The sequence below is a fragment of the Megalobrama amblycephala genome, linkage group LG6 (genome assembly GCF_018812025.1).
Source record: "Megalobrama amblycephala isolate DHTTF-2021 linkage group LG6, ASM1881202v1, whole genome shotgun sequence".
Lineage (NCBI taxonomy): Eukaryota > Metazoa > Chordata > Actinopteri > Cypriniformes > Xenocyprididae > Megalobrama > Megalobrama amblycephala.
The window spans coordinates 39,265,275-39,278,583 of NC_063049.1; the positions used below are offsets into that span (position 1 = coordinate 39,265,275).

The following is a 13,309-nucleotide window of genomic DNA, read 5'->3' on the forward strand; positions in this document are numbered from 1 at the left end:
TGCTGTTTTGGTCCTTCATTTTCATTGAGAACAGAAACGGTGGGAAATGCTGTTCGAAACGTACTATTCTAAAAATCCTGCCGTTGTTTGTTTGTTTTGTTCTTTTGTTACATTATGTTAATTAAGAAGGGGCAATTACAGAAGAGAAACAGAATGAGTGAGGGAGAGGTGACCGAACGGAGAGGTAGAGAAAAGGGATAATGTTACGTCGCTGCTCATGAAAACATGACCAGGTTTCATCCCAACTTCACCCTTAAATCTATGCTTCATTTTATTTATGAAAAATAAAATATCTTAATATAAATTTATTATATATATATTTTGTATTGTAACATTATATAGATATTATAAAATGTTTGCCCCTTTTTTTAAGACCATTTGCATTGGGGCATTTTTTTAAATGACATATTTCCCCTCCAAATTTTCAGTGCTGTAATGCTTCCTCATGTCTTTTGAGATTATATAAAGAATATAGAATATTTATTGTAGTAAATGGTATTAGATTAAAATAATAAAACACTATAGTGTATTCTTAAAGGGATAGTTCACCCAAAAATGAAAATTTGATGTTTATCTGCTTACCCCCAGGGCATCCAAGATGTAGGTGACTTTGTTTCTTCAGTAGAACACAAATTATGATTTTTAACTCCAACCGTTGCAGTCTGTCAGTCAAATAATGCGAGTGGATGGGAACTTCTACTATAAGAGTAAATAAAACTTGCTTAGACAAATCCAAATTAAACCCTGCGGCTCGTGACGACACATTGATGTCCTAAGACACGAAACGATCGGTTTGTGCGAGAAACCGAACAATATTTGTTTCATTTTTTTACCTCTGAAACACCACTATGTCCAACTGCGTTCAGCACTCGCTTAGTGAGGTCTGATCGCGCACTGACAGCGGAAGTGATGTCTGACACTCATTGAAGTATATGCGCGAGACATCACTGCCGTTGTCAGAGCGCGATCAGACCTCACTAAGCAAGTGCTGAACGCAGTTGGACATAGTGGTGTTTCAGAGGTAAAAAATTATATAAATACTGTTCGGTTTCTCGCACAAACCGATTGTTTCGTGTCCGTGGTTTTGGGTGAACCATCCCTTTAAAAGTAAAACATTGCTGTAATACAATAAGGATATGAATTATGTAAAGTTTGGGTTGAATGAATTTCAGCCAATTGTCAATTCATAGTAATTAATTAAAAAATCTCAGCTGCCCAGAAAATCTTTGAAAAATTTTAGATTTTTTTTTTTTTTTGTGTGTGTCATTCCTGTTATTTCTCAAAGGAAACACTCATTACTCTAATACATTTTATTTACAGCATGACTAAAATACCATGATTTTTATTTAATCAGTATGTATTATAGGCAGCACAAAAATATAATGATCTTTTATAATGTCACTTTTTTTAACTTTAGTTAGTGTGTAATGTTGCTGTTTGAGCATAAACAACATCTGTAAAGTATGACGCTCAAAGGGAGATATTTTCTTTTACAGAAATCACTTTTTAAGGACTACAACAAACTGCTAGGGGCTACAACAAGCTTCTTCCTGGGTTGGTGACATCACAAACCCCAAATTTTACATAAACCCCGCCCCCGTGAACACGCAACAAAGGGGGTGAGGCCATGTTGGGCTGCTTTAGAGAAGAGTAACAGTTGTTGTAGTAGAGTGTTGTTGTCATGCCGTCATTTTACGCCGGACTGCTTCACAAACTAAGGTCAATTCAACACTGGATTTGCACAAAAGATTAACATGATGGTACATGCTAGTGGATGAGTTGAATCAACTCCACAGCAACTACATAAATTTATCTACTAACCATTCAGAAACGTCCAGTTTCATTCTAAAAGTTGTAACTTCTTCCTGAGTCTCTCCATCAGTGTCGACTCCAGTTTGAACAATGTAAAGCTGAACACCGTTACTGACAATCCTCATTTTGGCTGCGTGAGATTCTCCAGCTTTGTTGTTGTTGAGCAACCGAAGCGCGAGCTGTTAAAGCTCCGCCCTCTTCTGGAAAAGGGGCCGGCAGCAGCAGCTCATTTGCATTTAAAGGGACACACACAAAAATGGTGTGTTTTTGCACACACCCAAATTGGGGCAAATTTGACAAGCTAAAATAAATGAAGTGTGGGGTATTTTGAGCTGAAACTTCACAGACACATTCTGGGGACACCAGAGACTTATATTACATCTTGTAAAAGGGGCATTATAGGTCCCCTTTTTGTATTTTTTTCCATTTGATTTTGGGGTGAAAAATTAGCAGCAAATGTTTTTGACAGGTTTTGTGACATTCAGACACAAAGATACACGCACATGATTTACAGACAGAAAGAGATTCTCAACCAAGCTCTGCTCGAGAGACATTTAAAGTGTAACTTAAGCAGAACTGATGAAACTTTTTTGCCCTTTGTTTGGCATAAATCACTGTTTGTTGTCATCCTGTTTGAAATGGAGACTACAAACAAGGTTTTTAAGATTTTCCGTCATGGATATATTTATGATTCTTTGCAGCCTCTAGCCACTGCTGACAATGCGCTGGATCCTTCACTTTAAGCCAAAAATAACTCACTATGACTAATTTTAAAAGTTTACCCTTGAATTTTTGTACCCGGGAACAATACAAGTTGACACTATTATGACTAAAAGTTTGCTCAGAAGTATTTCCTACTAAAGCAAGGCAGTATTTGACTCTGGTCAAGGGTATCAATAGCAAACTGGTGGGAGTGGCCTTGGATGGCAACATTCAGTTATGCAGTTAACAATGCATTATGGGTATTGAAGTTTTCCTACCTATTTGGCAAAAGACTGTTTTTTGTTTTCTCTAGTCAGGTATCACCGATTTATTTATTTCACTTTTTTACTGTATAGGCAGCCAAGTTTAATTGAAAGCCCATTTTGGCAGCGGTGAAGTACCCTTTTAAGAGGTTGGAAAAGCAGGCATGAAAGAACAGAAATTGTGTAATACAGCAGAGGGGGCTTTTTCTAGCGTCCTCTTTGTTTCCTTCCCACATTGGCTCATTTCCAAGTCTCCTGTATTGTCAGAGCAAGCCGTTTATCATTTGACTTCACAGGTCAGTGTCTTCATTAAAGTCAGCACTTCAGCGGTGATAAAAGAGCGGCACACAGCATGCAGACACGGAGAGCTTAATGAAATGTTGTCCTCATTAATTTACGCAAAGCCGATGGGCACAGACAACAAAGAAGACTTTGTTTCCTTAATTAGGCCCTCATTCGTTCATCTCATTTCAGTTTTGCTGAATTTGCCCCATCTGCTCTGGTTAACTCTGCAGAGGCCTGCCTTTTGCCCGTGCATATTTTCCTGAAGAATTAAAGAATATGTGGCTATTTTAAAAGATTCAGGTTTGTTTTAATTCTTCAGGGTTAATGATTTGTTGGCTTTTATGCGTGCCGAGTTCAGTTGGGCGTTCTGCGTCTTGGTGCTTGTTGGACATGACAGAGGTGCTGTTGAATGCAGTTGTGGTTGTTAATGGGGGCGCTGCAGGGCTGCTGTTGACTTCCTGCTGACACCGTGACATTTACTCTGACTGATCTGTGAGCCTTGTAGCCTGTCAGCATGCTTTATCCCACCCGCGCTCTTCAAAGCTTCTTCTCACGAGGCAAATGTTAGATGCCTCCCATAGGTGGAACTGTGGGCGGGTCCATATGGGCAGCTAAAATATGACTGGTCCTTCTAGTGCCCCATCCAACATTCACTGACGAAGAGTTTTGTTTTATTTTGATCATGCTGATAATGAGATCATTTTAATGAAGACATACTCTTGATACTGTAAGATATTATAACACTCTGTGTTTTTAGAAGAAGATTGTGTTTATAATCACACTTTTGCAAACTATTCTAATTAATTATCGTGAGTGCAGAGGGGGAATCTGTTGAAGTGCTGTGGAGAAACAGCTGCATTGAGTGAGCGATGCTGTGAAACAAGTTCATTTACTTCAAGAAAAAATATTTTAAGTCAAGCTGTCCGAGTGCTATTGCTTGCTCTATCATCATGATATCATTTTTTTCTGTTTGTGTTTTATCATTCGTATTATTTATGCATCAAGTACATTAATAAAATAATCCAGTCCACCTGGATACTACTTTAAAGCAATTAAGTTTTAATAATTAATTTATATTTTATTATATTATATTATTGTTATTATTGTTAATAAGAAATAATAGAATACTAATATAAATATAAATAAAAAATAACAGTAATTCTTCTGTTTATTATTATTATTATTATTATGGATAATAATCATATTTTATCATGTTATCATATTATTACAGACAATATGTTCAAAATAATAATAATAATTATTATTATTAATAATAAAAACAATGCAATACTAATAACAATATTAATAAAAATAATAACAGTAATAATTATTCCTAAAAAAAATATTATTATTATTATTATTGATAAGTCATATTTTATCATTTGATCATATTATTATTATTATTATTACAAACAGTTTGTCCACAATAATAATAATAATAATAATAATTATTATTATTATTATTATTATTATTAATAATAATAATAATAATAATAACAATAAAAATAAAACAATACTGATATTATTATTATTATTATTATTGTTAATACTAATTAACAATACTAATACTAACAATACAATACTTAATACTAATATCAAAATGAATAAAAATAACAGTAATAATAATTCTTAATAAAAACTGTTATTATTATTGATAATAATCATATTTTATCATTGTATCATATTATTACAGACAGTTTGTCAATAATAATAATAATAATAATTATTATTATTATTATTAGTATTATTATTGTTAATAAAAAAATACTAATATCAAAATTAATAAAAATACTAACAGTAATAATAATTCTTTAAAAAAACTATTATTATTATTATCGATAATAATCATATTTTATCATTTTATCATATTTTTACAGACAGTTTGTGTCACGATCGATTGTGTGAGTGCCCTATCTGCCACTTGAGGGCACTCCATCCTGGACTCTTTCACCCATTGACTACACTACCCATAACGCACTGCCGGACTCATTATCCCTCTATCACTTCATTACCACCAGCTGTCATGCATCATTTAATCAGTGTCTGTCTATTTATACCCTGTCTGTTTCTGTTCACTTCCTGGAGTTTTCAGTTCACTTTCCCAGTCTGTGTTGTTTCCTGTTCCCGTGTTTTGTTTTTGTTATTTTTTTATGGACTGATACCTGGTTTTTGACTCATGCTTGTTGTGGACTACGATTTTGGATTTCCCTAATAAATTACCTGCAATTGGATCTGTCTCTCGTCTTCGTGTGTGAGTCCGTGACAGTTTGTCAATAATAATAATAATAATAATTATTATTATTATTGTTATTGTTATTGTTATTGTTAATAAATAAATAAATACTAATATCAAAATTAATAAAAATAATAACAGTAATAATAATTCTTTAAAAACTATTATTATTATTATTATTGATAATAATCATATTTTATCATTTTATCTTATTATTACAGACAGTTTGTCAATAATAATAATAATAATAATAATAATTATTATTATTATTGTTATTGTTATTGTTATTGTTGTTATTATTATTAATATTATTATTTATTTTGGACAGACTGTCTAATGTTCCTCAAATTCACTCTGATGATGTCTAAACTTCTCTGTTCTGTATTTTACAAAGCATTTTGGTTTGATGTAGATATATAACAGATATACTGCAGGGTTACTAAATCTGACAAAGTCAAAATGTTGCTTTGAGTCAAGTTAACTTTTTTTTTCTTTTAAATGGTTACATTTATCGTGTTTGTTATTTGATTTTTGATTAGTGCGGAAACCCATTTACTAATCAATGCTAACATGACTGACTGCTTCATTTCCACTTTAAAGTTTACCAAAATATATTAAACCTCGCTATTTCACACAGAATGGCTTTAACGTTACCCAATATGTTAGTATATATGGTTTACAGGGACTCTCCATAGTTGTAAAGGTTTTTATACTGTACAAACTGTATATTCTATCCCCCTACACTATCCCTACCCCTAAACTTACCCATACCATCACAGGAAACTGTCTGCATTTTTTTTTTTTTTTTTTTTTTTAAAAAGAAAAAGAAAAAGTTTATTATGTTTTTTAAGCCATTTGGTTTATGATGACACAGGAAATGTCCTCATAAACCATGCTTACACTGTAATACCAATGTTTAATGGTACACATTTGTGTCCTTATAAACCACACAGACACACACACATGTGCACATGGTCCTATCCTACACTATTTAAAAAAAAAAAAAAAAAAATTAACACCTAGAATCTTCAATGATGCCTCAGTCACCATGATGCCCTGTTCTTTATGGGTGATAAACCATCCAGAATTGCGGTGCACTGGGTGAGCGCTAATGGACGTGTGGTTGTGGTTCAATCTCAGAGAACATAAAACATCTGGCCGTAACTGCTCAAACTCTTCAGAGCATGCCAGAAGGAATCATTTGGCCTCAAGTTTATTTCCCATACTTCCTCAAATGTATTTTAGCATCTGGAACATCTGTCTGGCATTTACTGTGTGGTTTCAAATGATCTAATCTGCAGGTTTTGTCGGAAGAAGAGAAGGGCTCCACAGCAGGACAAGAAGATGAGGAATGGGAGAAGGCCTTGTCTGTGGAGAGGTTTGGGGACATCATTACTGAGTCTGCCATCAATGGTGCAGACAAAATGGGCCGCAGCTACAATGAGAAAGACTTTGAGTGTAAGTGCTGTCTGACGTTTAACCATAATTATATGTGCTCTCTATTTTAAATAATCTTCAAGCCATGTTGTTTAGCAAAGGTTTGAGATCTGACAAGGATGATCCAATCACAAGTGTGGTAGTCAGCCAAGACAGATTTTGATTTCATAGACTACATCAGGTGTTTTCCTGCTTGTTGATAAAAAAATATTTTAATATTACCACAACAGTGTTAAAACTTATTAAGTGCAACTAAAATCTATTTTGTTTGTACTATTAGAACTAAAACTATTAAAAATGTTTTTGCTAATTGAAATAAACCTGAAATAAAATGAAATATGTATATATATTAGATGAAAAACATGTTAGATGTAGATAAGTTCACTAAAATGACTAAAACTAAAACTGGAATAAAAATGTAAGCTAAAGAAAAGAACAGCAAAATTGACCATATATATATATTAATCACAACATTACTAAATCTTAAACTAAAATGAAAATAAAAACTGAAAATATAAAAACAGAAGCTAATTATTAATAGATACTATAATAATATATAAATAATACTAAAATAACACTATTATAAACATTTCAAGTTTAATTATTATTGTTATTCAAGTCCCTTTTTCAATCGGATGGTGATTGACAGTATGTAAGCGGTCTATAATGACACATTAGCATTCATACTATAAATGCAATAAAATGTATTTCTTTCTGTCTTCAAATGTGGTTTGAGTGATCGGATCACACAATGTTTTGGATCTATTCTGCTGTTAAAACAAAAAGCAGTAGCTATGCTGAAACGCTGAGGGAAATTGGCTTCAAAGTATTTTGATTGAATTTTGATTGATCTGATATCAGTTTTCACATTCCATTTTCTTTGAATCTGAACATTGTTGAGCCAAACCCATCTGTCACATGAGAGATCACTCTCTAAGAGACCCAGTTTTGACAAAATGCATTTTGCCTTTTTGCATGGCAGTGTTTAGAGCTGCATTTAGTGCTAAACTTGTGATTGGAATCCCTATAAATGAGGCCAAAGATACAGTGATTTTTTTTTTTAAACTTTAAAATGTTCTCAAAGCGTCAGGCTGCTAGAACAGACACATAATTCTGCAGAAGTTGTACAGAACATGGCGGTTCCAAAGTACAGAGAAGACTTTTTAATGGCTCTCTTACATTCCCTGGCCTCCTGTAGGGCTGCTTCTGTGCCAGTCGCTTTCCAGACCCTGATAAATCAGGGCCTACATTTCCATCTACATGTGGCGACAGTAGTGGGAGGTGTAAACGAGCCTGTGATTCATTCACAGCAGAGCCGAGAGGCACACTAAACACAGGACAAATCACACTTTAACGTCTCCATTAGGGATGTCAAATTAAAATTGGAATTTCAAATTGTGACGAGCAGGGCGGGGCGAGAGCCGTGAGGGAACGGCGCAAGGCTGGTGACGCGAGTGATAACGAGCCCGAGGTGTGACCGGTTCCTGCCTCCTTCGAACTGTGTTACATTGGTGGCGAACCCTGGGAGGAAGGAGGGACATGCTATCGGAGAGCCCTCGCTGCTGAGGGGGTTCGCGGTGCTGAGGAGGTCGGGCAGCGCGGGAGTGTGAAGAAACAGGTTGGACGGAGAACTCGCTGCCGTTCTCCTGGGTCGAGGTGGGATGGCTGCTGTCCGAGAGTGAGTGGAGGAGTTGCCACCGTTCGCCGTAGGCCGAAGCCTGCTGCCGTCCACCATGAAGGGGAGGAGCAGGTAACAAGGCACTCCCAGCTGGCTGCCCTCAGCCAGAGGAGCCATCGCCGGCTGCCAGGGGGTGGATGAGGATCAAGCCGTCCACTGAGCATCCAGGACCATCACATGGCACCATGAGGAAGAGCCTCTCGGCTGGCTGAGGACCGAGCGGCAGTGTGACCAAGAATTTTTTCTCTTGTCTGTCGCTCTCTGTGCTTCCGTCTCCTTTTCTCTTGTCTTGCCTGTCCTTACCCCCAGGTGCTGCGGCTGCTGAGACTGGCCCCCAGGGGGGAGTAGAGCACAGACTCGTGGGTACCTCCTGGCCTGCGAGGGGCGATGGGGGTATGTGACGAGCAGGGCAGGGCGAGAGCCGTGAGGGAACGGCTGCGCATTGCACCGGTCTCGAATCTCTCACGGAGGAGCTCAGGAAGCATAAAAAGAGGAGCGACGACAGTGAAGGACGAGAGAGGACCAGGCTTGGATTTTATGTTATGACTGCCGGCATTACTTTAATTTTGTTGTTTGTTTATTTATTTTGTATATTAAAGTGTTTAACATTCGCCGGTTCCTGCCTCTTTCTTCCCGTATATACGAACTGTGTTACACAAATATTCATCAAATTTAAAATAAAAATCCACATTTGAATGCAAAAACGGGGTCGGCAAACGTGCAGGCATGTTTGCTGAATTCTCTTCACATAGGAGCAAAATCGACTTAAAATACTTAATAATTTTTTGCCATACAGATAAAAGTAATACATCAATTGAAACTACAGAATGTCTTCTTTTGTTTGTGTGCACTCACAGTAAAAACAAAATGTTGTCTCAATAAAGTCCATTTTGATACTCGTTAGAAAATGAACTGTAACTTAGTGAATACTTGTCACACAAACATGAGACATATGTCGAATGAAACGTTAAAATGTCAAACATTTCTGATCATTATCAATGCTGAAAGCAGTAGTTCTGCTTTATATTTTTTTGGAAATCGTGATACATATTTTTTTTCAGAATTCATGTGAACAGCAAATTAACATAATTTCTTTGAAAGAGAAATCTTTTGTAAAATTTAAACGTCTTTACTGACAGTTTTGATCACTTTAATGCATCCTTGCTGTATAAAAATATTACTTTATTTAAAAAAGAAAAAATTACTAACCCCAATCTTTTGAACGATAGTGTATAAAGTAGTTTTATACTGAAATAAGTCTGCACATCACTTTTATTAATTGATTTAGTGCTTGCTTATTTTATATACATTTTAAATATAACACTCAAGATTTAAGCCCGTGAAATAAGTACGGGAGAGGATTAGGGCCAAGCAATAATAAAAAAAATAAAGCCATCTCGAGATTAAAATTGTTAAATTTCGAGAAAAAAGTCGAGATAAAATGTTGAGAATAAACTCAATAAATTATGAGAAAAATGTCGTTAAATTTCGAGAAAAAAGTCAAGATAAAATGTTGAGAATAAAGTCATTAAATTAGCGAATTTATATTCGTAATTTAACGAATTTGTTCTCGTAATTTAACTACTTTTTTCTCATAATTTAATGAGTTTATTCTCGTAATTTAATGACTTTATTCTCAACATTTTATCTCGACTTTTTTCTCGAAATTTAACGAGTTTGTTCTCTTAATTTAACGACTTTTTTCTCGTAATTTAATGACTTTATTCTCAACATTTTATCTCGACTTTTTTCTCGAAATTTAACGACATTTTTCTCATAATTTAACGAATTTGTTCTCATAATTTAACGACTTTTTCTCGTAATTTAATGACTTTATTCTCAACATTTTATCTCGACTTTTTTCTCGAAATTTAACGAGTTTATTCTCAACATTTTATTTTGACTTTTTTCTTGAAATTTAATGAGTTTTTTCTTGTAATTTAATGAGTTTATTCTCAACATTTTATCTCGACCTTTTTCTCGAAATTTAACGAGTTTTTTCTCATAATTTAACGAGTTTATTCTCAACATTTTATTTTGACCTTTTTCTCGTAATTTAACGAGTTTATTCTCAACATTTTATTTTGACTTTTTTCTTGAAATTTAATGAGTTTTTTCTTGTAATTTAATGAGTTTATTCTCAACATTTTATCTCGACCTTTTTCTCGAAATTTAACGAGTTTTTTCTCATAATTTAACGAGTTTATTCTCAACATTTTATTTCGACCTTTTTCTCGTAATTTAATGAGTTTATTCTCAACATTTTATCTCGACCTTTTTCTCGAAATTTAACGAGTTTTTTCTCATAATTTAACGAGTTTATTCTCAACATTTTATTTCGACTTTTTTCTCGAAATTGAACGACATTTTTCTCATAATTTAACGAATTTGTTCTCGTAATTTAACGACTTTTTCTCGTAATTTAATGACTTTATTCTCAACATTTTATCTCGACTTATTTCTCGAAATTTAACGAGTTTTTTCCTCATAATTTAACGAGTTTATTCTCAACATTTTATTTCGACTTTTTTCTCGAAATTTAACAACTTTAATCTCGAGATGGTTTTATTTTTTTTATTATTGCTTGGCCCTAATCCTCTTCCGTAAATAAGAGATTCCTAGCAACAGAGAAGTATGAGTGAGAGGAACTAACTAATGGGGATGTTGCTATGGCAGCTTAATTATCTGTGACCTTTTAATAAACCTTATCATTGCTTACTACATGGTTCTATGGAATACTCGATTCTGATCTGATCAATGGTGGCATTCTGTGGTCAAATGTGTTTGTATAGTGAAAATAAACTGAATCATTGACCTGTGCTAGTCTCTCGTATCACGCCGCAGTCTCTTTCTTTTGCATGATCTGTCAGCCGTTTGCAGTCTGAACATCATCCCCTACTCTCTCTCTCTCTCTCTCTATGCACAGATCACCGGCACACCTTCCACCACACCCACCACCCCTGTCCACCCACCTCCCCCCCAGCGTTTCCGCAAAAGGGTGCTCAGTATGGACCGCCGGCGAAAGAAAAAGAGGAAGAAAAAGAAGACGTCCATGCCCCCGTCAGATGTCACGCCCACTATTCATGAGGTGGATGAGGAGGAGGCGGAGTCTGAGACGGAGGGCCAGTGCCAAGCAGCCACGCCTACTGAGCCATCTGAAGAGCTGCCACAGGTAACTTTAAGTTACAGTATGATTATTTTTATAGTAAATAACCAGATGGACGGCACCAAATTAAGCATGCAACATGTTATAATGAGGTCATTTGACAACAATGTAGAGTGCTACTGTTGCTTGAAGAGTTTGTCATTGCATTCAGTTGCACATGCTAAAAAATAGTATGCTGTTCACAGTATATACTATAAGCACAGTTTCTTTCTGCACTGCTGGATATGTTGGGAAATATGTGTGAGAGATTGGGTGGGATAATAGGGAGATGCTGACAGATGTTGTGATCTCACAGCTCAGTTTGGGAAGTGAGGAGGACCTGGCGGCTGATCTCTCTCTCACCATCTTTCATTTGGAGAGCGAGAGACCCCCGAGCAGTGAGGAGGCTCCACCTACCCCCACCGGAATGGAGGAGCAGCAGCAGGAAGCACAAGAACGACTTAATGGAGAAGAGGAGGAAGAGGTTTCCAACAGGTATTTGACTAATAATTGAGGAATGATCTACACCTGAATGACCAGAGAACACTTATGAGTTGATTAAAAAAATAGTTGAAACACAGTCATCATTTACTCACCCTCATGTAATTTCAAACCTGTATGAGAAGTCTATCCATCAAATTTATTCAAAGCTATATCAGATTAGATATAATCATTGTAAGAAAGATCATTTTAAGATCATATGCAGAATTTCTAGGTTATATAGCACAAAACATTCAAGACATTAATGTAAGCTCCCTAATTTCTTAAATGATTCATTTGAATGATGAATTCACAGCTGTTACTTTTGTATGTGCTTTCAATGGAAAGTGCATCATGCAACTTTAATACAATGTGATGCTGTGAAAATGAGAGGACTTTGCTTGAGAGTGAGCTGGAAAAATTGTATTTTATTGCCCTCTGCTGGCTAACTTGCTCCTTGCAGCATATATATTTGATTAAAGGGATAGTTCACCCAAAAATGAACATTTTGTCATCATTTACTCACTCTGAAGTTGTTCCAAATGTGTGAGTTTCTTTCTTCTGTTAAACACACAAAAAAAGATATTTTGAAGATAGTTGGTAACCAGACATTGACTTCCATAGTAGGAAAAAAATACTGTACTATGGAAGTCAGTGGGGTCCATCAACTGTTTGGTTTCCAACATTCTTCAAAATATCTTTTTTTTTGTGTTCAACAGAAGAAAGAAACTCATACAGGTTTGGAACAACATGAGGGTGAGTAAATGATGACAGAATTTGTGTGAACTATTTCTTTAAGGTAAATGTACAAATAAAACATCTTTATCTTTTATGTCCTGCCTTATTTAATTTTATTATTTATTTGCAGTGCTGTTGCTTTGAATAATGAGCCTTTTGATTGTATATTTGTCTGGTCCTCTGACTTCAATTAAATGAATGCAAATGCTCCAACATGATGTGCCATTGTACTTTAGTTAGTTTAATCGAACTTGGGTCATTTTTTTGATGTATATTTTTCATTTTTTGACTCTTTTTTTTTTTTTGTGGCTCATTTCATTTGGTGTATAATTTCTGAACAACACACTGATTGGGATATATGGCCAGCATATGATTGTTTAGCGGCATGAGAGATTAACATATTAATCATGCTGCATTTCAATCTCAGTTTAACAAATTTATAGTTGCTGATGCAGCTTAGTAGTTTTTTAAACTATGTAATGAGTGTATTTGCCCATTAAATCAAAAGCTATATTTAAGGAATTACAAACATAAAC

At 35.1% G+C, this 13,309-nt stretch overlaps 1 protein-coding gene across 1 annotated transcript in view; it reads left to right on the top strand.

The window, feature by feature from the left end:
* slc4a3 (solute carrier family 4 member 3) overlaps nt 1-13,309 on the top strand; it is a 94,576-nt gene that overhangs the window by 37,366 nt on the left and 43,901 nt on the right. Inside the window, 4 exon segments of the mRNA XM_048194574.1 lie at nt 6,597-6,753; nt 11,337-11,382; nt 11,384-11,582; nt 11,872-12,050. Of these exon segments, the coding sequence (XP_048050531.1) occupies nt 6,597-6,753; nt 11,337-11,382; nt 11,384-11,582; nt 11,872-12,050 (581 nt within the window).